Raw genomic sequence first — 26264 nt, 5'->3', positions numbered from 1 at the left:
ATGCAGATTAATGACCAGTTTCATAACTAAAAATAAGTATGCATATAACGTGTAACTGTTAAGAGGGAAAATACGGAAGGGGGGATTTTAACTATATTTTGAGAGTGGAGTTTCTCATGTCCTTGTGCTGTTTTTAAATGCTATAAATATATACTTAAAAAAAAAAAAAAAAAAAGTGATGCTTATACTGTCCCAGTTGATTATGTTCATGTCTCTTAGAAGGAGACTACCTGTTTACTTGCAAAGGGCCATTTAATAAAGACAATTTTAGTAATATTTGCTCTTTTTTTTTGTAGTGGAGCTGGGACTGAATGAAGATGATGCATTTGCAAAAGGACCTACACTAACAGTTTATAAAGAATCATTTGAATCACAGTTTCTTGCTGACACAGAGAGATTTTATACACGAGAAAGTACTGAATTTTTGCAACAGAACCCAGTCACAGAGTATATGAAGAAGGTGGGTTATTAAATGACTTTGTGGTTATTTTCTGGTTAGAGGTAAAGCAATATTATGTTTTTGACTTTTGTTACCAGTTTCTTAAATGACAATTACTTTACAGAAGCAAAACAATTCCGCTCTTTTCCCTAAGGTGATATGCTTCTATGTTTTACTTATTTATCTGGTCTGAAGTTTGCCTCCTTAGTGATTTCTGTTAAGTAAAACAAAAATTTGAAACCTTATTAACCGGCAAAACAGAAAAGGAAGTTGAAATAAATACAGATTTCTGTTAAACTTGAGGATTTGACACCAGAATAATCATTTTGCTTTAGATCTCCAAGTTTGCTGTTCCTGTACCAGGAACTTTGTGTGTTAGCACATTATTGGAATCTCTTCCTGAGCAAGTTGGCCTCCACAGAGGAAGTAGATCATTAATCAGCATTCATTCTTTCAGAATATTTTCATTTAGTGAACTCTACGTAGTCATTCTGATAAACAGAAGCAGGGTTTGAATCCTTGGTCTCTTCTTGGTCACTCTGGTTTGGTTTCTTAATCACTCCCAAACAGGGTGATTAAGAGCAACCTGGATAAACAAATTGTATTTCCTGCCTGGTTATTGGGTCAGTCTTAGTGAATTTGAAAAATGTATGTGTATATATATTTAGTACATTTTATTGTTTTCTGAATTTATTTTTTTTCTTTAATTAACAAACAGCTTTTTGAATATGCAGTGTGCAGGTACACGTAACAGTCACGTCTCTTGTGATATCTTTGTGCAGCTCTTTGCCACAGAAGAAACATATGATTATAACACAACATAACAAATCCCATTTTCAGTGCATGGGGAGAGTTGCCTGGCATCAGTTGTTCTCAGGCATTTCTATATTCACATTTGTTGATGTTGAATTCATTATTTTTGACACTTCTCTTTCAATTTGTCTTTACTTTCATTCTCTAACAATCTTTTTTATTTTCTGAGTTATGGGTGTCGATTTAAAAAAAAAAAAAAAAAAAAACAAAAAAACAGTAAGGGAATTTTAGTCATTCATAACATGAATGAATGGCTCAGCCAGAATTCCAGACAGTAAAAAGCTGTCTGAAGGTCATTACTATTTCAAGAACTAGGGATTATTGGCAAGTACAACAAACTCAACAAACTTAGTAGTACCTCATGCGATCTTAAAAACTTGAGAAGTGCACGGAAGAGCAACTTGCTTTGCTTGAAGCTTAATGTTTGCTTTTTAGTTGATGCTGAAAATGTATAGAAAGCTATTGGAAGGTAAGGGAATCCTTAACCAAGGAAGTGTGTAGCCTTGCAAGTCTGATCAGTTGTATGCTAATATATGGTGTGTGTGTGTGTGTATTGTATATTGTATGTACGTATAAGACATTTTGTGTATCTTAGTGTCTTCTTTAAACTGATTTGGGATTTAACTGGTGAAACTCAAGATGACTGCAGTAAGTGTCATTGGAGCATTTTAACTGGAGCTAGCAAAAATGGTAAAAGCTTGCAAAATGATAAAAAACAAAACAAAACAAAAAAAGGAATATGACCTCCCAGAAAGTGGAATGACTGAAGCTAAAAGTTTCTTTTTAAGCTAAAAAAAATAAATATTTACTGGAATAAATTGTCTTGACTGATTTATCTGGTCTATGTGGTCTACTGCAACTATTTATTTATTTAAAATTCAGATAGGTTTGTTCTTCAGTTTTTCTTACTGTGTCAGGAGTTCTTAACATATTTTTTTGACTTACATGAACCTGTCTTACAATATTTGTCTTATTTTTTTCTGTATGGGTGTTAATCATGCATGCCACTTAAATGCCTGGAACCGAATAGTACTCTCCATAATTATTACTCACGTACTGATACAATTCATTTCTGCTATGAAAATTAGTAAGACTGATGTGAAAAGTTGCAAGTTGTCAATCAGTCACGTGTCATCCTGGCAGTAAGAGCATCTTAAGTCATCTGTTGGAAGTATAAACTAGGAAAAGTAATTTGTTATTAGTACACTTGACTTTCCCATGGAAGCACTGTGCATTGAATTCTGATTGGGGATAAATAGTGTCTTGGTGACATTAATTTAAATAATCATATGTACCTTATCCCTAATAGTGTATTACTCTTACACATGGCTTATAAAGGCAATCTTTAACACTTTAACAAAGTAGAGGTCATTGTTACATAAAAAACATTCAGTTTTACATTTTTGAATAAAGTAGTGTTTCTCAAATGACACTTAATTTTGTTTTTCCAGAAAGATATGCATATGTAGTATTTCATGTGCTAAATCAAATACTGATACAGTTTAAAGTAATTGTAGATTAAGAAGCTTTTCTGTTTAAGAATGTATATGAGAACGTTCAGGTAAGTTTATAACGGGTGTAGAGTTAAATTCTAGTTTTGTGCCTTGTAGTTTTGCGCAGGCACACACTGTAGCTGGAGATCTTGATGATGCTGAAACTGCAAGCATTGCATGTCAGTGGCTTTCTCTTTGTCTGACAACGTATTCCCATCTGAAAACTTCTTAATCAGAATCATAAGGGAAGGACAATTTTATTGTGATTCTCCACCTTTTCAACAGTATATGATGTTATCATCAACATTGACATTGATTCCATATGTATATAGTGTAGTGTGGGAGGGATCACGTTGCAATTCTCAGAAAAATAATGCTTACAGTGAGGGTAGGTACCATAGTACTGCATTCATGAGAGATTTGGTGTTTTTTGTTTGTTGTCTATTTAGTAAATTAATCTAGAAATCTGTTTTCTACTATATTGGATCTTTGCCTTCCATACAGGTTTCATGCCCATCTTTCTTTCCTGTAGGCTGAAGCTCGCCTTCTTGAAGAACAGCGTAGAGTTCAAGTATATCTCCATGAGAGCACACAAGATGAATTAGCACGGAAATGTGAGCAAGTACTTATTGAAAAACACCTGGAAATATTTCATACAGAGTTTCAGAATTTGTTGGATGCTGACAAAAATGAAGGTAGGTCAACTAAGACATTGGTTTTAGGCTTGAGAGTTCTTCCCTGATGGTTTGTGAATGACATAAATTCTGTTGATAACTAAACATGATTTTTTGTGTTTTGTGTTTTTTTTTTCCCAAGTCAGATTAAGAGAAAAGATAGACATCAAATTGATAACAAACAACTTTTGATTAAATTGGGACAGTTCAGGATGTTGCCTCAAGAAGCCCATTCTAATCCTAAATACTAAAGCAAAACAGCACTGATTTTAGCTGGAATGGCTTCAAGAGCACTTGAGCTATTCTTCCAGCAGGAACGGAAGCTTTCTCAAGTCTTGAGGCAGAAAACAGATCAGTAGTCTCACCAGCTGTTTCAGTTTGTTACATGGATCTTCCTAAGTCAGCAATGAGAATTTTAAAATCTAAATTGACTGGAATTTAAAAGAGGAATATGAGAAATAAAAAGTAACTTCTAAAATATTAAATAGAACTGCATATAGAGCACAAAGGTACAAATTATTACTTGATGAGACTCGTTTTCACAGCTAAAATTAAGTGAATTAAATGTATACCTTTATAGAAAACAAAGAGCATAAAAGTTTCTTCAGTAGTTCCTCTAAAATAAGTTAAGAGTTTGGTTATTTCTAAGGAATTATCAATTGCACTGATTACTAAGAGTTTCTTCAGGAGTTAATGCTTTGCACAAAATTGTCAAAACTAGGGTCAAATAATGCAGGTGCTGAAGAAGAATGGTATTTCAGATTTTTTGCAATTGGAGAATTAATTAAAACTATATCAAGATAAGCTGAACCGTTGCTTATAAAAAAAATGACAGAATTGAAGAGATGTAGTAAGTTAGTATTGTTAACACTGTTGGTTTCACAGTTGTGTATTGCAACTGTGACTCTACATACCAACCTTAAAGAGCAACTATGCATAATTACTATGATTATGTTGATAACTAAGAGACACTTCAAAACAGGGCAATTAAACATGATGAGTAGATCAGAAGTTACCTGTTTCGGATGCAATAGTTTCTTTTGTCCTGTGGTAGTCTTTAAAGGTTGGATGTTGTTTGTTTGTTAATAAATGTTCTTAATCTATAATGGAGATTTTTTTTATATGGATAGGTGTTGAATAGTAAAATGGCTTCATATATATATATTCTGACAATAGAAATAACAGTAGCTCAATCAAGAAGAAAACTTGTCTGGACTCAGGAAGCCTTCCTGGGGTAAAAAGGAAAAAAAAAATACCTTGAGTCGTGGCCACCATCTGATGTTTTATTTTTGGTGTGTTTCTTTAATTTTCACTTGAGTTATATCAAAGACTGATATTTTCTTAATTTTCAAAATGCTTCCTTTTCTCATTTTAGGCTTCACTTACTCAAATAACAGTAGTGTTCCTTGGCCCTATTGAAGTCTCATGAGTAGAAGCATTTTATTTTGATTGTGATTAAAGAATGAAATATCAATTTTTAATCAGTTCACTCTTGAAGCACTGGACCTAAATTTTGTGGTACAGTTAGGATAGTCTACTATAGGCTATGATAACTCATAATAAAATCTTGATCACTCTCGATGAATTCTTTATTGCTTTGCTCCTGAGAGCATGCAGGTTTTGAGGTCCTCCTAAGTGAAGTATATTAAGCATACTGTATTGCAGGCCACACTTGTTGGTATTCTCTAACTTTTTAATTGCATCGTGCAGCCAGTTAGGTTTTAAGGGCATATTTTTCATGTGTTAACCTATTCACATCAGCATTACACCTATAGGAAATATAATTATATTTATTGGGAACAGATTCTAAGATTATTTAGGAGTAATTACATTGTAAATGGTCCTTTTTTTGTAGCATCTCTTCTGTATTTCACCCAATACAGACATCCTGATAGAGCAACCTGTGACCCTTGGCAGGATAGCAGCTTGTTACACTTACATGTGCGTGTTTTTCCTATCTCTTTTCTAACCTTCTGTAGGTAAAGGAAAAACATTCCTGTGTAGTAATAAAAGCTTAACATTACACTGGGAATGTGATTTTTCAGAGGGGGGAAAAACAGTTCAGTTTTCAAAAATGGTCAATACAAAAATTAAAAACTTCACAATGTTCTAGGGAACTGAAAGCATTATATGAAAATTCTTCAGAATAGAGGTGTAATTGCTTCACTATTAAAGGTATCAAGCTCTGTGTTGTATTTCAGTGTTAGATAGCAATACAGCTACTTGATTACTCCATTACATTTAATAATCTAAAGGTGGTAATAAATTGCTCCTAAGCCTTCAAGAGAAGTCTTTACACTTTTAGAATATAGCTAGATGTAGCTGACAACATTAAGATCAATTCAGTAAGGTGAAATATCCGCATTTCTTTATAGTAACTCATTTGGTGATTTGCTGTTTTACTTAAGTGTCTGTTCAGTAAGGGCAAGACCACTAGAAATACCAAGCATTTTTGGGTACCTGGTTTGCCAATGTAAAAGTTTTGAGAGTTTTTTGTTTGCTTAAATGAAACAAAAGGTGGTTAGGGGATGGAGAGAGGTTGAGTCCTGCACTCAGAAAGCCCAAAGAATCTGCCCTGTTTAAAAGGAATAAGAACAATGCCCTCTTTAAGGACAGTACCCAACATTACAAACTGACTGGCTGAAAACTGAGAATTTTATATGAAGCTTTGATATGTGTGAAATGATGCCCAATTTATTTCTTTCTACCATCACTAGTTTTATGCTGTGGGGATGATTTTTAAAAGCTTTTTTCTTCTTTGAGGTAAAAGAAAATCAATTAGTATTCTATTTTAATTCTAAATATTCTATTAGATAGTTAAATCAGATAGTTAAACACTGTTAGCATTATTGGAAGAAATTTGGTTTCTAATGTTACAGATTATCTGCCAGAGGTATCATCGGTTTGTGATGGTTTGCCTTAAGTTTCCTGCAATTTCCACTGTTGCTGCCCCAAATAGAAATGTTAATATAGAATAGGCTACAAGTGATGTCATGTCTCTGAAAACTGTCCTGTTCGAAATAAGGACAGATCTAAGGGATGGTGATCAAGTGGAGAATTCTGTGTTCTTGGAACAGCTAGCAGTAACACTAATGCAAGTCCTAATTAAAGGCATCACTTCAAAACTTCATGTAAATAAGAATGCTTAATTCCATTTTTTAAACTATTACACTTCTTTAGATGTGTGACAACTAGAAATCAGAGGTAATTGTATTTCTGTAACTGAAGTTTTGTTTTTTTTTTCTTACTGATGGCACTGTGAATGTAAAACGTGTCTTAATATTTAACAGATTTTCTCTTGAACTCTTAGCTTTCCAGGTTAGTGGAAAAGTTTACTATACAGATTTTTTTGCTTTTTTTCTTACTTTTTACAATGGCAATTGCATGCATATTTTCATTGGTAATGAATGTTTAACTCCTATTGACAATTTATAAATGAAAAATTGGAGTCATAGCTAGTACAAATAAAAGATACTGTCTTTTTGTTATTTTTCAGACTTGGGACGTATGTATAACCTTGTATCTCGAATCCAGGATGGCCTTGGAGAGCTAAAAAAGCTGTTAGAAACCCACATTCATAATCAAGGTCTAGCTGCAATAGAAAAATGTGGAGAAGCTGCTCTGAACGCAAGTATCCCATTAAAATAAGTCTGTATATGGTTACTGCCAATGTATGTCATGAACCCTCCTATAGTGTAAATCTTAATTTTTCATGTGCTTTCCTTCTCACTCATTCAAATTTGTGAAGAATAGACAGTTCTCAGATGTTTATGGTACGTTTAGAGCAACAGCTATATTGCTGTGTTATTACCACTTTTCTGTGTTTTTATTTTGTTCCTGGGGTTTCTTTTCTTTCTGAGTTTTGGCTCTGTCAGGATGTCATACTGCTCAGAAAGCTGGCTGTGCAAATACAACATACTTGGAAGTCCACGCTAAGTGTAGTATTTTTGTTACAAGAAGTATTGTTTCCAGTGTATTCTATTTTTTCATTGTTGTGTAGACTCCTGACTTGGAGGGGACTGTTCGAAGAAAGTCTCTGGGTTTAGTATTTAGGTGAATTGCTTCATTCCTTTTGGAAAAGCATGACAAGTGGTAAAGGAAGAAACAAGTTGACAACTGAAATGGTTGGTTAGGGTACAATGTAAGAAGCAGGTTACTTCTTTCACAGCACTGGGGTCATTTAGCCATATAATTGGCCCTCTTGATTTTGTTACATTACAATTCCAGGATTAATTTTGTATTGATCTCAGTGATGTTAAGAAGTTGTTTAAAACCTTTCTTAACCCTTTTGAACATAGACAATATGTCACTAACTATCAAAAAAAAAAAAAAAGGCATTGCACAAAACAAAATTGGGATAGAAGAATGGAACATAGATTTCTGGTAAATTTTGTTTAAAACTGGGTTTAATTTTCAGTTCTGACATAGTTCAGTTTTAACCATTTATTGGGCACAGATATTCTTGAAATAGTACTAGCAGTGGAACGTACTAATAAATATTAAAACAATAGTCTGTAATAACTGCATGGACAGCTGTAAATACTGTAGGTTTTAGCAGAGATTAAAATGTGTTACATGTCTATAGTTTCCTTTCTGTAATTCTAAGCACTTAGCTTTCTGGCGGTAGTGATGCTTTATGAATCATGAAGCAACTTAAGGATTCTTCAGTTTCATTCATAGATGTCAACTTAAATTTTGAAATTGGATATGCTCCATAGTAGACATATCCTTCAAGAAGTTGTAACTCTCAGGTTTCTTTTTACCTAGACCTTAAAGTTCCCAGAAAAATAAAAGCTGCTTTTTCAGCAGTTTGTCTTTGAGAGTGAGGAAGCCTGAGATTCATGTGTATTCTTTTAACTCCAGCCCCATAAAGGACGGAGAGGGGGGGAAAAAACCTTTATCATGGCACTCTTTCTTGTTTCTTAAACGTGCATGCTTTACCTTTCTCTTTTTTTCCTTTTCTGTATATATATTTTTTTATTTTCGTAACTGTATCTCTGGCTGGTTTTCCTTGGGAACCATCTTGCCTCTTCTTCCAATATCCATTACTCCACTGTATTACTTGAATCGTTGTCTTGTTTGCCCTTGGTTGCATTTAGGTAGGATTGGTTCTGTCTAACTTCATTTATCTGTATTGTGTCTGAACACACTAACAGCTGAGCAAATGTCGCAGTTTCTCTGTAGTCAGTGGGGATAATGGCCATACCAAGTTGACTCATCTGACTTACTTTAGATTCTTATTGCTGAATGAGTTGTGTTTTAAACACCATTAACTATATTAACTGGACTGCTCTTCAGTCAGAGGACTACTGTTTTTAGTTGCTTTTGGTTATCTGTTTTGGATTTGTAAACAGGACACTCCTCTTTGAATGTCCTTCAGGTTCTCTTCGTGATTTCTTGCCAACGAGATTCTCAATAACATGTCAGTTCTATGTTTCAAGCACAGCCTTAGACTGGTGGTCTACATAGTTTGTGTCTGTCTTCAGTGGCAATAGGAAATGTTTTTCAGGATCCTGATGTAACCCTGCCCATCTTTTGCTATTTGTTCCCAGCATCCAGAACCCTTATGGTAGGGATTTAACAGTAGTATTTCCATGCCCAATCCTTTTGTTTATGACAAACTCTGTCCTTTGAGTTTGTTTAATGCATTTTTGTACCCCCTTACAGTTTCTACTTCCAGTAGTCTACTGTGGCAGCAAGTTACAGAAGTTCACTACCTTATATGTAATGGTATTACATGTTTTACCTGTTTTAAGCTTGTTTCCTATTAATTTCATCAAGTACCCTGTAGTTTTAAAATGTGGTGTTTGGTGAACCTTCATCTTGTCACTCATCCTCAGGATTTTCTAAACCTTGGCTCAATGTGCACTTTTACACTTCAGATCTCCAAACTGAAGACTTCTAGCCTTTTTAGACACATGTAAAGCAGATGTCCTGTCTGCGTGGTATTCTAGTTGCCTTTCACTGTTTCTACTGATTCCACTACATCTTTTTTGAGATGCAGAGGTCAGTAATTGCATGCAGGACTTGGTCTGAGTGACGCAAGCTGGATGCTTGTTGGCATTTGAATGCCACTGGGTGTTGAGTTAATCATTTTTTTAACTATCAGTGATGACTGAGGTCTCTGCACTAAGTTGTACCTATTGGTGATACACTATTACATTCTTGCTACAGAAATTTATCTTGAGGGTTTCTTCCAGCAATTACCACTTTATGATCATCCAGCTCTCAGGTCTGATTGGAATTAAGCTCGTGTCTCTGGAAATATCTTTCTTGAAAGTATTTGCAATGGCAGAATTACTGCTTCTAGTTTTATAACCGATTCTGGTTTTTGTACTATATAGTATAGTTAACACTCTGCCCTGGTTGTATTAAATGAAAGCTTGCAGTAATAACAGAAACAGAGACTAAACTAGTCTGGATAGATACTACCTCTAATAGTATCTAAAACTTTTAATACTACATCAAATATTTCTAATACTTTTTACATTATGCCATAAAAACTTCCAGTGAGTAGCTTCTTTTTAGAGGAAGGAGAAAGTAGAAGGCACAAAGTCAGTGGGTTGCAAACAATCTTTCTCTGTTACAGGATCCAAAAATGTACGTACAGACAGTGTTGGATGTCCATAAGAAATACAATGCTTTAGTCATGTCTGCATTCAACAATGATGCTGGTTTTGTGGCTGCACTGGACAAAGTAAGTATATGTAATGGCGTATGGTAACAATTTTCTTTCCTTTTTCTATTTCCCCAAAATTTCACGATCTTTTGTGATTTATAGGCTTGTGGTCGATTTATAAATAATAATGCAGTGACAAAAATGGCTCAATCATCCAGTAAGTCCCCAGAGCTACTGGCACGATACTGTGACTCGTTGCTAAAGAAAAGGTATGTCTTCGAAGACGAATTATTATTCCAAGTTGGCTTTTGTTTTAAAATGATTTATACTGAGAAGTTTTATTTTGTGTATTCAGAAAGAGAACATAACATTTGAAGAAAAACTAATTATATCAATTCCTGAATTTAAACAAACCAACCAAAAAGTCAGTAGGGCCTTTCCTAAAGATGATCTGTAGTTTACTGTTCTTTTTTAAAGAATGGCAGGAGGGTGGGAAATAACAAAAGAACTAAGATCTTTTTTTCTTATAGAAAATGAAGTTCTAGTTTTCTTAGTTCTACATGTATTCTAACGTCTAGGTGCTCCCCTCCTCCCCCTTCCCCTCCCCCCCCCCCCAATAAATTTGAGTGGTGCAGTATATACATGTGGTTAAAAAAAAAAAAAAAAAAAAAAAAAGAAACACAATCCCTTTTCCATTAAAGTTCTTGCTTCTGTTGTTCTATCTGTATATTCTTCCATCTGGGCAGAAATTGAGGAGGACAGAAATTGCCTTCTGAGGTCTCATAGTTCATATTAAGTTAAGGTATTTAGCTTGAAATGATTAAACAGCACATAAATTGAGTTGGTACCAGTCCAGTTCGTACTGGATTGGTGTCATTTTTGTCACTGGCAACTTCGGGGTGGGAGGGAACAAAACCAGAAAAATTTGCTCACTTCTCACTTCCCATCCATCCCTTTTTTCTTCCTGCAAAGGATTTATTTTTCCCCTTTATAAATACAACACTTCTATAGCTTAGATTCTCCATATCAAGCATGATATGGAGAAAAACAATGTATTGCCGCCTTAGCTTTCAAGATGCAGCTATCTGAGCTGTTTCCTTTTCACTATATTATCTAAGATAAGAAGTGAAGGTAGCATTTAGCAGCAGAAAAGAAAGGAGGAAGAAAGGGATCCACATTTAAGCCCGTATATCCTGAGAAGTATGAGGCTATCAGGAAATCACAAGCAATTAATGGTACAGGAATTCAACCTATTGTTTCAAAATCACATACTTTAGAAGTGCTTGCATATGTGTGTTTTGTGGAATAAAGAGAAAAGCATTCATTTCATTACACTGTTCCCTCTTTTGAGAGTCTTTGATTCCAAAACTATTAGTTTTCCTTTGTTTATGAAATAAATTTCCATATACTTATTTATTTTGGCCTAATATAGCAGTTTGGGGAATCATAAAAAAAATTCACTTGTTTCATTACAGCTCAAAGAATCCAGAAGAAGCAGAATTGGAAGATACACTCAATCAAGTGGTAAGACATCTGTAAATAGTTAGTTCTCTTCTGTTTTTAGCTCTGAAAAGTTAGTAATATTAAATTGTCACATAAGTCAGATGAGATCAAACCTGTTACTTTGTATGTTTGATTTCATTAGCTTTTCAGTGATGGTCTTTATCTCTGAGACTTGTTAATGGTATTTCATTGTACATAATTTTAATACAGAGTACTTAGTGTATTTAAAATGACAAGGTAGAATTTTCACTTAGTTTAGTTGATTTATACGTATGCATAACAGTTTCTACACTGTTTTTATATAGCTATATACATGTATATACACTATCTATATTAATGCATAATAAGACTATTTTAGTGGACTATACAATGTTTTTAAAATTATATTCAGATTTAATAAAAATAAAAAGGAGAAAAACGTTCAAAAAAAAAAACCAACCCTGCTGTGAAGTTTGAACTGTTATTGAAGTAGGTCCTGTTAAAGCTTTTCACAACAAATGCTTAATTTTCTTTCTTACAAATTATCTTGGCTTTTCCAGATGGTTGTCTTCAAGTACATTGAGGATAAAGATGTGTTTCAAAAATTCTATGCCAAAATGCTGGCAAAAAGACTTGTACATCAGAACAGTGCTAGTGATGATGCTGAAGCAAGCATGATCTCTAAACTAAAAGTGAGTATTCCTTGATTGTCCCATGATCTACCATATTGCACGTCTTCACAGTACCTTGGATATCACTGCTGTATGTACTTTCACTTTGTTTTTTCACTTACTTTATGTACAACAGAAAAATACGCAACCTAGTTCTCATCTACTTCTAATTTTTTTAACCTCTTAGGAACTTGTAATGCATGTCTGTTTGATGGAGTTAAAGTTTATTCTTAATCCAATAAATGGCATAGATATTATTGTCCAAGTGAAGGACTTGGACATTAACTTAATTTCATTTGTTAGTACAATGTCAAGCAAAGTAAGATTTAATGATTTTTTGGTAGTCTGTTTCATTGTGTGTTTTTGTTTCATCTTTAAACAAAACTTTCACTTTTTGGTAACTTGAAGAACACATTTAGTTGGAATCTATAATTCAGTAAAGGAAATATTGAACTGTGTACATCTTTTAAGAAAACAGGCTCCTATGCTTTGTTTTTGTTCTTCAGTGTCAAAACCTGTTGTCTTGTGCTGACATATCTGTTTTTAAAATACAGCAAGCTTGTGGTTTCGAGTATACGTCCAAACTGCAACGGATGTTCCAAGATATTGGTGTAAGCAAGGACCTGAATGAGCAATTTAAAAAACACCTGACCAATTCAGAACCACTAGATTGTAAGTAGTATCTTTACGTGCTAACTATATGAAGGAAACATTATTTGACATATCTTAACTCCCCAATGGTTAGAGTTACTATTTTATCCAAGATAACTAGGATTTTTAGTCTTCTGGGTCTGTACTTCATCTTCTTCATTCCATAGCTTTTTGTAGCTTGTATTTGGGTATCTAATGAAAGTAAGTTGAATGCTGTCACTTTTTTTTAATTGAGAAGATGATTTTCTGTAAACAGTTTTGGTTTCGAACGCAACATGGCTTAGTAATTGTACTTCTGTAAGAGTTAAGAGAAAGGATACTGCATTACACTGTTAGAAAGCCTTATTGTTTTCTTTTGTGTGTTTATGGCTTTTGTGTTGTTTTTGTTTTTAAGTTGAAGCATATCAAATCAAATCCTTTCAAAAAATGATAATTATTTGTTGGATTACATTAGAGTTTTGTATTTTTATTTCTTATTGAATTACGTTATATGCCTTACAGATATAAACGTGTAATTTTTGTTCTTGCTATGTGTTGTGTTTTAGTTACACACAGAAATGTGTGTTTATAAGTTTTTATACTGGCATGGTAAAAGAGAAGTCTGTTGTGGGGTAGAAGCAGGGCAATTTCTGCAAATGAAAGAAAATTGAGTGTCTGTCACAAACCTAAACCTATCCAGCTGTACAATCATCCTTCATGAATTTCTGTGTTCTATGGTTTGAATAATAATGTATATTGCTTAATGATTTTTCATTGTGTTAGTTTGAGCAAAACAGAACTATTTCCTGTGTTAGAACACGAACTGCATGTTTGCGCAGCGAGTGGAAGCAAGGAAGATAATGCAGTCCAGCCTATTTATGTGCATTTTTCTCTTCCAGTGGATTTTAGTATACAGGTGCTGAGTTCTGGATCATGGCCATTTCAGCAGTCTTGCACATTTGCTCTGCCCTCTGAGGTAAGGTGCTACACTTTGTTCATCAGAGCAATGAGATTACTAAACAAGAGCAAGGCTGGTGTGTGTGCATGTTTTGTTGTGTGTCAGAGGACTGGAAGGTTCTTTTTTGTCTAAAAGCTTTGTATGTGGGGTTTGGCTTTTTGGCTTAAGGGTATTGGGAATAAGATAAGCGAGTAAAGGTGGTGGGAGAAAATTATGTGAAATACCTAAATTCTTTCTTCTATAGAAAGACAATTAAGGAAGTGTTCTTCAAAACATTCCACAGTAACTGAGACAAGTCTTTGTTAGCGTATCTTTTTTTGTATAGGTCTGTGTAAGAAACTTTGTTGCAGTTGCTTCAGCTCTGTCTGAATTATTTGGATATTGTAATCATTATTCTTGATAAGCACTCAGCAGAAAACCAGACAAGAAATGAGTATTTAACATGAGAAACAACTGCTGTTAAGTGGAGGATCAAGGTAGTTTAATCACCTTTCTAGTCTTACCTAATATCTCAAAAAGGGAAGAATGAAATTTAGATTCTTGTTAAGGTTTCTATTGTTAATGACATTTTAAAGGGGAAATTCATTACAAAGGGAAATTTTCCATCCAATCAGAAGAACCTGAATATTTCGTATTTCAGACAACATTGCAGCATAGGGCAATCAGATTTGATTGTCATGTGTTGGTTCCAGAGCATATTCTAGTAAAGGATGAAGAAAAATAACATTCTCTTTTTTTTATTGTTTTTATACAGTTAGAACGGAGCTATCAGAGATTCACTGCATTTTACGCCAGTCGTCATAGTGGAAGAAAACTAACGTGGTTGTATCAGCTGTCCAAAGGGGAACTGGTTACCAACTGTTTCAAAAATAGATACACGTTACAGGTACGAATAAGGTTATGCCAGTAGAAACACTTGATGTTTGCATTTTTAGAGGGCTGGTCCTGGCTGATCACTTTGGAGACATGCATTCACGCTCTACTCCACTGCTTTTATGTACTGTAGATGAGCTGTACAACCTCTTCTTATTTGGAGATAACTGGTTTTCCCAACATTAAAGGATAATTGTGTAGATAAATGTGTTTAAAATGGCAAGGTGTGTAGATGGTGAAGTAGTCGAGTTCATGTGAATACCTGTGCACCCATACAAACAAATTTTAAAAGATAATATGGAGACTTAAGCTGTGTTTTATTTGTATGTCAAAATATTCATTAACAGTATGTAATGATATATTGCAAGTGTTTTAAATCATTTGGTTCATTAATTGTTGCATTTGTGTGTGCATGTACATGTATACACGTATATGTGTTTAGCTACTAAGCATTCATTAGCTTTACTTGTGTACGATGCTACTGGCTGAAAAAAAAGTGCCGGTGCAAGATTGAAGGTATTCTGGGTATTTCTAATGGGAACAAATACTAGCTCTCAACAGGTAGTTGTTGGTGTTATGATAAATAGAACCTTTGTTATATGTTTGACTTATTTACTGTAATGATACTTAAGATTTCTTTAAAAGAAATTTGACTTAGAAAAGTGAATATATTACTTGGGGTTTAAATAGTTGTTGAACTGGGTTACGTGAGACAACAGACTGTTATGGAAGATCTCATGCATGTCATGCTTTCCTGTCTGCGTTCTCTCAAAGTAGGCAGAGAAGGAGAGTTCACAACAGTGAGAAGAAACAAAATAATCTCAGACTCTGAACTTGTGTAATCAGCATATGTTAACCCAACGGTGATAGACATGAATAAGCCACTGATAGCTGCTTGTTTATAAATTTGTTTTCATTATTCTGTTAGATTTAAGAGGGTTGTGAGAATGAAGTCAGTAGTCCGTGTAGGTTTTTAGTGAAGATTAAATGAGTAAGAGCCAGATAGTGATGGGAAAATAATTAAAAATTGATATTAACAAGTGGAAAGATAAAGCTTTGACATCATAATAGAAGATATTAAGTGTCTGTGGCTAGTTCAGTGCTCATTATCTTAGGGTTTATGTTTAGATAATACTGGAAGGTAGAGTTCTGGTTATATAAGTAGTATCAGACTTCCTGTATTGTATAATGATTAGTGCTAGTTGGCTATTTTCCATTGTCCGGTTATTCCAGTATGTGTGTTCACGCTGGTGAATTCCAAGCTGTTCAAGTTCAGTAAGTATGTTCATTCTCATTTTCTGATTTTTGTTTCTGGTAGGCATCCACATTCCAGATGGCAATTTTACTGCAGTACAACACAGAAGATGCCTACACTGTGCAGCAGTTGACAGACAGTACTCAAATAAAAATGGTAGTGATTTTGCACATTTAACTGCACTCTTTGGTCATCAGGGCTCTTCTCTTATCATAAGAAACTGGGATTAGACATGCTTGAAGCCAGAGTTGATTTCTGTCCTGAAGGAGCAGATGTGCTCTATTCTTGGTTAACTTATCTGGTTTACTTTCCTGTAAACGTAACTGCTTAATCTTCTAAGGAATCTTAGCATGTCTGATCACTAGAGTGAATTGTGCACGCTCCTGCTGAATTCCCATATCAAGTTTTCACAGTTTCCCTGCATAAATCTTTAATATTAAATACTGTTCTTCCTAGAGAACATCTTATTTCCTAAATGATTGTGTTTTGAGTTTGTTTTTCGTTGCATTTCAGTGCTTATATACGTGAACGTAGTAATGTCTGTATATCATAGGCTCACTATTTGTTGTGAAAAAGATTCCTTCTTCTTTCCAAGTAGCCTTTATAACCCACAATTTATTTGGCATTTTTGTCTTTTCCTAGTAGTTATGAATCGAGTCTGCTGTGACTTCTGGAAAGTTAGGCAATACCTAGTCAGTGAGGGTTTTAAAATTTTGATTTCAGAAATGCAAATCTAGTAAGTTACTGCTGTTGATAATTTACAGCAATTTCAGAAGTTTTACGTATGCTGCAGGGCTACCGTTTATTACAGATGCTTGTTTGCAGATATCTACAGATAGATAAATGCAAACATATATTGCTATATATATATTATATTATTAAAAAAATAAGTATTTGGCCCAGATCATGATTGGACCTGAATAAAACTCTTCATTCAAGTGAAACTTAATGACATGAAATCCAGAAGACTTTCACTGTGTTAAAATAGCAGCTTTGCAACCTTGCACAGAGTATTGACTGGTGTAGCCATCTGGGTGTCTGACCAGTGACAGTAACCAGAACTGACCTCTGTATTGAAGATGAAAAAAATAAGTTAATCAGAAAGCAGAGGGTGCCTACTTCTGAGATTTTAAGCCTGGCATGGTACTTATATTTGCATGGTTTGAAGGAAAATGATTTCTAACGCTTAGAGGTGATTTTTTAAGCAGATATATAGAACAACAACTAGAAAAATCTTTTGTTTGGAATTAGTCTTTATAAAGAATTTGATAGTATTTGCCTACTACAGGGGAATGTGTCCTAATACCCCAAAAAAGACCTTATTACTTCTTTTAATGTTAACTACATTTTTACTGCTTCTCAGACTCATTTTGGAGTGCTCTGCACTCAGTAGTCCTTAGCATAAGTCTGTGTATTGTTGTTAGAGGATTTTAGGTTAGAGAAGGGAGCAGTCTGTCTGATAATATTTTCTGTAATTTTGTAGGATATCTTGGCACAAGTTCTACAGATACTGTTGAAATCAAAATTACTTGTAAGTACTCCTTGTTTTTTATGATATGCCTAACATTCAGCAAAATGTTATTGACGTTAATGTTTATTTACTTTATTTCTTACAGGTTTTGGAAGATGAAAATGCAAATGTTGATGAGGTGGAGTTAAAACCAGATACCTTAATAAAACTGTATCTTGGTTATAAAAAGTAAGGAAAACCTTCAGCTGCCTACCTACATCACTTATATAGAATGGGTAGCATCCTGCTTCTCTGCTTTCAAAGTTTGGGTAAAATGTAACATGCATGGGATGAAAGCTCTGGGGCACAAGTGCCAATACAAATATAGATCCTGATACCAGCTTTAAAGGAGACAGCTAGTAAGGGGATGGAGATTTCAGTTATCTGACTTTCTCATAGTCTGGCAAAGCTTTAATACGTTTTCACATCTCTATTTTGTACCTTGATTCAATTTTTACCTAATTCTTGTATAATTTATTTCTGGCAAGATATGCTGCTTGCCAGTTATAATTGTGCTGTTTTTTTACTGGAGTGCATAGTGTAAATGCAGCCCACAAAGGACGTTACATTTTATAAAGTAGTATACAGTGATCAGCAAGGGCCAAAGACTTAAGTGTCCATCCAGTCACAATAACATGGGAAGATCAGCAGGCTCATTTTAGAACTTCAAAGTGGAAAGTGATGTAAAAACTTGAACATGATTCTCAGTAGTTTTTACTTTCTACTTTAACCAGTGTTGTTTTCAGTGTTTGTGTATTTTAAGCTGTTCGCACCACTGTGCTGACTTCTTATCATGTTAACCAGAGCATAGACACACATTCAGTGAGGAATTCAGCACTTTCTGAAGATAAGATCTTAAGTGAAGGAAACATTTATTTTAAAACTTGCCCCTGTACCTCCCTCTTCATCTGCTTTTTTTCCCCTCTTGGCCAATAATAAAAGGTTTGAGAATTCACTGTCAGCTACATCAGTGTAGTAATGGAAACACTTGAGTGTTGCTGTATTGTGTGGATTGTAGGCTCCCAAATTACAGCTCACAGGACTGCTAAGTATGTAATGAAACCTCTGTCTACTGCAGCACTTCCAAGTGTGGCTGACAGGCTGAGCACTGAGACATGATCATGAGTGCCCTGGTGCTGTGGCTTATTCCCTGCTTGTAACATGGCATGATACATGCTGCACATGGTCATGGGCCCACTGTTTTTCTAGTTACTGTTTTTTTATTTATTTTTTTATTTATTTTTAACTTGAATGAGATTTTTTAAATCTTCTGGAACTGACAAAGTCTGCTTTTGTTGCTCAAGTAATTGTGGGTAGTTCGGTGAGTTTTTGTTTTGAGAACAGGCTCATTGTTTGATTAACTTCTGTTTTTCTTTACAGCAAAAAATTAAGGGTAAACATCAATGTGCCAATGAAGACTGAACAGAAGCAGGAGCAAGAAACTACACACAAAAATATAGAGGAAGATAGGAAACTACTGATTCAGGTGACTAGTACTGCAGAGTACTGCCACAGAGCGCTCTTGAAATCCTAACTCTGTAGTCTTTTAATGATATACACTATGGGATTTTTTTATTTTTTATTGAAAGACAATGTGTAGTACCAATGCAATGGAATGAAGCTAAAAATATATTTACAATGCTCTTGAAGGTGCTTCCAGTGAAAGACATGATAGCATACCGTCCTTCACATAGTTTTAACATGTTGGTGAGTGTTTGCGTTCCATGGAGGCATACACTCACCAGACCTCTATTCTGGGTGAAAATTAATTATATCTAGGCAGAATGAACTAGAAGGTGTTTTTCTATCACTTCATTTGGAATCCACCTGAGAAGCAAGTAGGGCAAGGGAAGAAGATAAAATAAATAGTTCAGTTGGAAGGGACCTTTAGAGTCTGACTGCCTGACCTCTTTAGGGCTAACCAGAAGTTAAAGCATATTAATGAGGGTGTTTTCCAAATGCCTCTTGAACACTGACAGGCATGGGGCATCAATCACCTGCCTGCTACATAAATGGACTACTAAGAGAATGTTACAGTAAGGTTAAATGTTGTTGTAAGGTGAATTGCTGTTGGTACTATTGTCCTTACTGACCTTAAGCAGAGTAGTTCTCAAAATTCATGTGTCAAAAGCACTTTTGATGTCTGTATACCATATAGAATGAGTTATGAAAGTCTGTCTGAGTAGTTGGCACTTGTAGGTACACTTCTCCTTATCTGCTACTGAAGTAGTCTGTGATGATGCTTCTGTGCTAGCAAACATTATCTGCTGGGGAAGTGAAATGGTTCTATGCAGAAGTCAAGTTGTATGCACTAAAGCACATCTTTCTGACTTTGATGTGCAGGCTGCTATTGTAAGAATCATGAAAATGAGGAAGGTTCTAAAACACCAGCAACTGCTTGGAGAAGTGCTAACACAGCTATCCTCAAGGTTCAAGCCACGAGTTCCAGTAATTAAGGTATGTGAAAATCATTGCTCTGAACCAGTGATCTGGGGGTGAGGAAGATAAAATATATGCTTCTGAATTAAAAAGGGAAACTAAAGATGGGATGGGTAGGGACAGAGCTTAAAATTGTAACTAATCAGTAAATATTTTAACCAGAAATAGATTCCTTATATGGTTTCTCAAATGTCTCCTATTCATATTTTGTATTGTTTGCAGTGGTAAAATAGTAGCTTGAGTGCTTTTATTTATTTATTTTCTGTGTGTGTGTGTCAGCGCCAGCATACAGCAATCCCTTCTCCAGGCTTACCTATTGTTCTGTTCTCACGGTTGTCAGAGTACCACTGCTTACAGGCCTGCTTACTATAATAGTTTTCTGATCTCTTCTAGAATAAAAAAAAGTTGGGAAGGGGGCGCTATATTTAATTGTTTTCTTATTGGTTGGTTTAGTTTTTCTTTTCACATCCAAGACCCAGAGGGACAAGTGGAGCATGAAACAGCCAGTGGAGAGCCACTGTATGAACAGGCACCAGTGCTGAAAATGATGCATATAGACAAGTCATTAAACAGGCCACTGGTTACTGCTGTAGCAATCTTTAGTAACGTTATAGTAAGCACTCTACATCTTGGTTTAATTCTTTATTTGCTGTCTTACTACCAAGTTGCTGAGCATACTACCATGGAATGGCATCAAGTAAGCATAATTCCATTCAGTGGACTAGTGAAGTGTCTTCAACATGGATGTGGTCAGAAATGGGAGAGTGAATTGCCTTGGTTTGTGCCCATTGCCTACTCCCATCTTCTACTTGGCATGAAAATCAAAGGCCAAAATTGTTCAAAGCTCGTAGCAACCACGGAGGGTTTGTCAGTGTCCCACCACTTACCTTTGTTTCTCCTCACAGAAATGCATTGACATTCTGATTGAGAAGGAGTACTTGGAACGTGTTGATGGTGAGAAGGACACCTACAGTTACTTGGCTTAACATTTTTATTAGCAAAATTTCTGACTGTGTGACACTCGGCAAATAGGTATGTGATGGAAAGAATGAAAGCAACGGAACTTCATAGCAGCTACCCTGCTGCCATTTGGACCTCCCTTTTTAATAACTGAGACCAGGACTCCCATCAGCCAGTCTCAGACTTACATCAGAACTGCTCAGGATTGATACATTTCAAGTATGTAAATATGGACACCAATGCCATTTAACCTAATTTAAGAACAGAAAGGAATCAAACCCTTCTCCTTTAAGGGTTGCATGCTACTGCATTTAAATCAATACATTGGCTATATGATAAACAGCTGCCATCACAGGCAGCACTTATAAATGTTGGCAGCACTTTGAGAGCGAGTCTGAATGGACCCATGTGTAATCTGCTATGAAAAACCATTTGTATAGTGTGTTTCATTTTTTAATGTGATAAATAAAAAAAAAAAATTAAAAGATTTCTGTACAAGTTGCATTTGGTTTTATTGTTTTAAGTTTCATGACTTATCTTTCTAAATGTAAATAAAAGGTATAATGGTTATGAAAGATATAGAAACTTGTTTTGCTTTTCCTCCTTTCCCATTTTCCAGCGATTTAAAGCATACTTTGTTCTCTGAAGAGATTAATTTTCATCTGTAATCAAACGTAAGTATTATTTCTTTAAGAGGAAATGCCTGCTTTGAAAAGAGAAGAAAACTGTGATTTCACAAGATAAGCAGAATAGAAAATGTGAAATATGCAGAAATACTTGGTCATCTGAAATTGGAGTTATTTTTAACGTATCCCATCACACTTGTCTAAGTATTGCCTTGAATAAGGTTTACACTGCCCCTTTCTTTGAATAAAACAAAAAATTGAGTGTGTTCCTAAAGATTAATTCCTATTAAATGCAACCTGTGATGGGAATAAAATGTTACTATACATACATTGATTGACCAAGCTTCATTCCATTCTTTTCATGTTGTATATTCATCATATACATGTGAAAGGAAAACCGGCTTATGTATGTAACAAGCAAAAAGCTACCATCCTCACATGACTCAATCTTGTTAATTATATTCTTCATTCTTGATGGTGAAAAGGCTTTTGCTTTCCCTTTTTTCCCCTTAGAAACGATCAGTGTTTTGTTTGTGTGGCATGAAGGGAGGCAGGTTTGGTGTTGATAATGTTCTCTGAGTCTAAATTTTATGGTTATAACTAATTTTTGTGGTTATAACTAGGCTTTGACCTACAAAAATGCTTGGTTTAAAAAAAAAAAAAAAAAGTCCCAGCTTGAATTGTGGTGTATTAGATAGGATCCTAACTTGTTTGGAAAATGGATAGTCTGATCATCTTGAGATTTTGCAAGCTTCCTATTCCTGTACTGAAAGAACTTTCATTGCACTGAAGCCTCCCTGCATGATTAAATGCACCTTGCTGTTTGATTTTTGAGTTGCCTTTTGAAGTTCTTTTTTTTTTTTCTGTAGGGGGATGTAAGGGTGGTATGGCTCTAGAAAAGCATACCAAATGCTCATGTGGGATGCCAGAAATAACCTGCTGTGAGCTGCCTTTCACAGCCTTGTTGGGCAGCCTAACCCATCACTGGTTAAAGCAGTACTGCTTTGCATAGTTTGTATGTTATATTGTGCAGAGCTCTATTTTAAAAAGCCCATCTGCTCTCAGTCTGGCTCTAGGCAATTGAAATGCTTTAGCTAAGCAGGGTGAAAATAAGTTTTGACCTTGCAAAAGGAGAATAGCTGACTGGTCACCCATGTTACAACATGGGGAGGGATGGGGACTGGAAAGCAAAAATGACCAGCAAGAGAGACTTTCTCCCCTTGCAACTGCCCCCAAAGGTTTGAATGGTTCAAGCTGTTTTTTTCTTATCAGTAAGATGAGGGGTATGAATTCTTAGTTCTTGTTCCTGGAGTCAGTGTGGAATAAGATGGTGTTGAGCACCTGATACCAGACTGCAATACTTCAGCTCTGTCTGAAAAGAATCAGTAAGTTAGAACCTCCTCAGTCCAGAATGCTGTCAGTCATTACTGACAGGATTTCTTGAAATCAGTTTTGTAATACTGTTTTCCTGTCTCTGCCCTCCTAGCCCAGCTGTTTTGACTATGTATCAGAGCATCATGTTCTAGCAATAAGCTGCAGAGTTCAGACTCTGCTGGCAAATGAGAAATAAACATGTACAAGACCCAAACAGATGACTATCTCCAATCTAAAAAAATTTGGATGAAAACATATATGAAGTTTGTAATAAGAGCTAGACATTTGTACCGCTAAGCAAACAGTTGCTGCTTACAGCTAAGCCAGTTAAGTGGTCTTGGGCTGGTTGATGCACATGGTATATGTACGTAATTATGGCATCATTCAGGTTGCAGCTTAAGAAAAGCCGCAATTCAGGGGAGCAGTTACTGGAGTTAATGGAACACTGTTCCCTAATCAGATGACATGTGGCCTCTTCAGTGTTTTTTCTACACATATATTCATGACACCTGTTTGAAGAGCTGGGTTACTGTTAAGCTAGTATATGTCTAGAAGAAAACCTTGTAACATTAGGCACCAATTACATCTTAGTATTTGTCATGAAAACGCTTTGCTTCAGAAATAATCACAACTCTACTTAGTCCCTTTGTTCTTCTAGTGTCCATCTAGTGTTAATGGACTGGTAGGACTTAGTCTCTTGTTAGGACTGATGAGATAGATATAGTGAAAGTAGAGGAAAAATGATAGCATGACAACAGGTCAGCTTAGATGTTTCTGGCCTCTAATTATCACTTCAGAGAACCTGACTGTAGCTTTACCCTAAGGGTGCATGAAAACTGAAGATCACTACTCTTTTACTTAAGTGCTACAGTTGAAGTTCCTACAAATTATTTTTTTTTACAAAAAGAGATGATTGTATGTAAAGAATTTAATGCAAGTGTGACCTGAAGTAACAGAAACAGAACTAGGCAAGTATGGACTGCCTTTATTCAGAAATTGAAAGCAAGTCGCCACTTTGCTTCTTCAACTACCTAGCACAGAATCCCAACTCCATTCCAGTAAAAATGAAGAAGTTCAAGTATCCTTTATTCAAGGTTGAAAAATGTACCACACCACATTATTGCAAAAGGTCATAGGTACAAAACACTTTGCAGCTGGTGAGAAGGCAATAAAAAGTTGTTTTTTTAAAATTTGTTACTATAAATTACTGTTACAGTACTTTGCAAATACAGAATTTCAAATTGCATCATTTTATCTTTTAAAAATTGCCCACAGTACTAGAAATTCCTGAAGATAAGGCAGCTGTATGTTTAAAAGAAGAGGTAGCTGGTGTCAAGGGATTTCCATTTCTCTTTCTATGCCCACATACTTAAGGGCATCAGCTTGGCTATATCTGAAATAAAAATAACAACAAAAATCAGTAACACTGAGCATTTCAACTTCACTCTTCTGACCTAACAGCACAGCAGCTCAGCCTGGAATACCCTCAGATTTGCCAGTTTTCCCACTACTGGGGCCTTTGCTTCCTCTGTGACCTTGCAGATACAAAACAATGCAGAACGTTCAAGAAATTGCTTTAAGAAAAGCATGAGCCAAAGGGGGAAAGAAACCCACACTTTTCATCCTGCATCCCACACTGCTATAGTTATTTTAGCTAATGGAAGGAAATTAAGTCAACCTTGAGAAATGCAGTTAAATAGTACTGTTTTCACTGGACAGGTAAGTTTTCTTCTAGTAATGATTTTAGAGGAAAGTATTAACACAATCTTAGCAAGCACTTCTCAGTAATAAAGCAAAAATTTCTTGTCCATTTCTGAATGATGGTAGAGTCAACGTGCACTGCTAACCAGGGAACTCTACCCAAAGAAACTTTAATGCCTGTCTGCCTGGTAACATTATGCAAATCTGCCCTCTTTCTAAGTACCATTTCTTTTCTCGATACAAGCTGCTGTTGAAGGTTTGCAAGGCTCTTGGCCAGCTGCTTTGCTTAAGTCAGTCTTACTATTGTGTTACTATTGTTTTTTGACTTTTAAAAAAAATGCTCCAGGACTGTCTCTCAATTACTGTGCCTTACAACTTCGGGTCTCAGCAGCTAATTTTGAGCTGACCAAGAACTACAGTTAGATAATTCAATGTGTGATAGGAAGAAGTTACAAAAAACATCTACCAACCTGTAGTCAAAGAACAGTTCTTCACCAGTCTGAATGGCTCTTTTAGCAAATATTCCTATTCTGTGATCACCATTAACCATCATAACTGTTAAAAAGAAATATAAACTCATGTTAACAAAAATACTGAAAATGTATATTCTGAATTAGCATCCCACAACGTTTCATGTATTGTTATGCTAAAGGTGAATTTAAAACTTACCTTTTGCATAGCAGTTGGGATTTACTGAATGGTTAGCAAATCTAATCTTGTTGCCCTTGCGTGTTGCATCAACCACAAAATCTAGGAAAAAAAGGCCACAAGTGATAGGTAGGTCACCTACAAACATTTTTTTGGTGTTTATTTAATACCTAGTGTGCTTAGATTTTAGCAGCTGGAAAGATAACTGCTCAGCTTCCCACATAGAAGATCTTGCACAGTCTCTTACAGTAGCTTTATTGTCCTGCAACTCAGAATGTTCTGTTGCCCAACACTGAGCAGCCCATTTATCTCCTGCCCCAGTAGCAATACCTTAGTTTCTCATTTAAAGCTTCTCTAAACTTACTCCACAAGGACAAGTTCCATAAATATATTAAGTTAACATTTACAGAAGGCAGCTTTTTTCTTCCAAATATTTTCTAGTATTCCATAATTGACACAGTACAGTCAGTGTTTTTCCTCTTCAAGCAGCAGTAGCTGTACTAGTAGCTGTGTGGCTCCTTCTCCTCGCAAATTACCATCATAACTTACTCATTATTTAAGTCATAGTAAAATTATTTCAAACAATAGCTAGCATGACTTTTACTATTCAGGTTAGTTGACTAGTGCTTGCATGTCATCTTACTCCTTGAAAATCTACTTCTACACAACTCATCTTGCATAGTTGGCTTATATAATAGGCTTTACTAGTATCTGTTTGAACAGTGTTTACATTAAACACTATCAGCACTAGGAACCAAGAAAGTTACTGAGAAAAGATAAGGGAAAGAGAAAATTTCTTAGTCTTACCTGCTGCCTACAAAAGAACAGGGCTGAAGGATATTGTGAACATACATATTTTATGTATGTTGTAAGGATTATGACTTGTAAACACTTACCATTATTCAAGTTAAACAGAAAGCTGCACATGTACTTGTCATATACTTTTCCTCTTCTGTCTGCCTCATCCTGAGAAATAATCTGAAAGGAACAGTATTTGTAAAGTAGACCACCTCTCCCCTTTTGTAACCATAAGAACTTAAGGTTGGAAAAAATAGAGGCCTTTCTTATTTATTCTCTGACACTGAAAATATTCCCAAAC

At 35.3% G+C, this 26264-nt stretch overlaps 2 protein-coding genes across 9 annotated transcripts in view; one reads left to right on the top strand and one right to left on the bottom strand.

Annotated features, from left to right (window-relative positions):
• CUL1 (cullin 1) overlaps window positions 1-21303 on the top strand; it is a 50562-nt gene extending 29259 nt beyond the window's left edge. For both annotated transcript variants that reach the window (XM_084511915.1, XM_084511914.1), the window contains exons 7-22: window positions 297-460; window positions 3278-3440; window positions 6916-7046; window positions 10009-10116; window positions 10201-10307; window positions 11514-11562; window positions 12081-12212; window positions 12746-12863; window positions 13721-13797; window positions 14534-14665; window positions 15971-16063; window positions 17391-17438; window positions 17524-17606; window positions 18798-18903; window positions 19761-19874; window positions 20762-21303. In XM_084511915.1, coding sequence (XP_084368041.1) covers window positions 297-460; window positions 3278-3440; window positions 6916-7046; window positions 10009-10116; window positions 10201-10307; window positions 11514-11562; window positions 12081-12212; window positions 12746-12863; window positions 13721-13797; window positions 14534-14665; window positions 15971-16063; window positions 17391-17438; window positions 17524-17606; window positions 18798-18903; window positions 19761-19874; window positions 20762-20842 — 1706 coding nt within the window. In that variant the 3' untranslated portion in view covers window positions 20843-21303. The remainder of the gene's footprint in view (window positions 1-296; window positions 461-3277; window positions 3441-6915; window positions 7047-10008; window positions 10117-10200; window positions 10308-11513; window positions 11563-12080; window positions 12213-12745; window positions 12864-13720; window positions 13798-14533; window positions 14666-15970; window positions 16064-17390; window positions 17439-17523; window positions 17607-18797; window positions 18904-19760; window positions 19875-20761) is intronic.
• A 2578-nt stretch (window positions 21304-23881) lies between these two features.
• The window catches only part of EZH2 (enhancer of zeste 2 polycomb repressive complex 2 subunit), a 56230-nt gene continuing 53847 nt past the window's right edge, over window positions 23882-26264 (bottom strand). For all 7 annotated transcript variants that reach the window (XM_084511919.1, XM_084511916.1, XM_084511917.1 and 4 more), the window contains 4 exons: window positions 26062-26143; window positions 25187-25267; window positions 24988-25072; window positions 23882-24209 (listed from right to left, as the gene is read on the bottom strand). In XM_084511919.1, coding sequence (XP_084368045.1) covers window positions 24149-24209; window positions 24988-25072; window positions 25187-25267; window positions 26062-26143 — 309 coding nt within the window. In that variant the 3' untranslated portion in view covers window positions 23882-24148. The remainder of the gene's footprint in view (window positions 24210-24987; window positions 25073-25186; window positions 25268-26061; window positions 26144-26264) is intronic.

Source organism: Aythya ferina (assembly GCF_964211825.1).
Source record: "Aythya ferina genome assembly, chromosome: 2".
NCBI classification, from domain to species: domain Eukaryota; kingdom Metazoa; phylum Chordata; class Aves; order Anseriformes; family Anatidae; genus Aythya; species Aythya ferina.
This window is presented reverse-complemented; position numbering and strand designations above follow the sequence as displayed.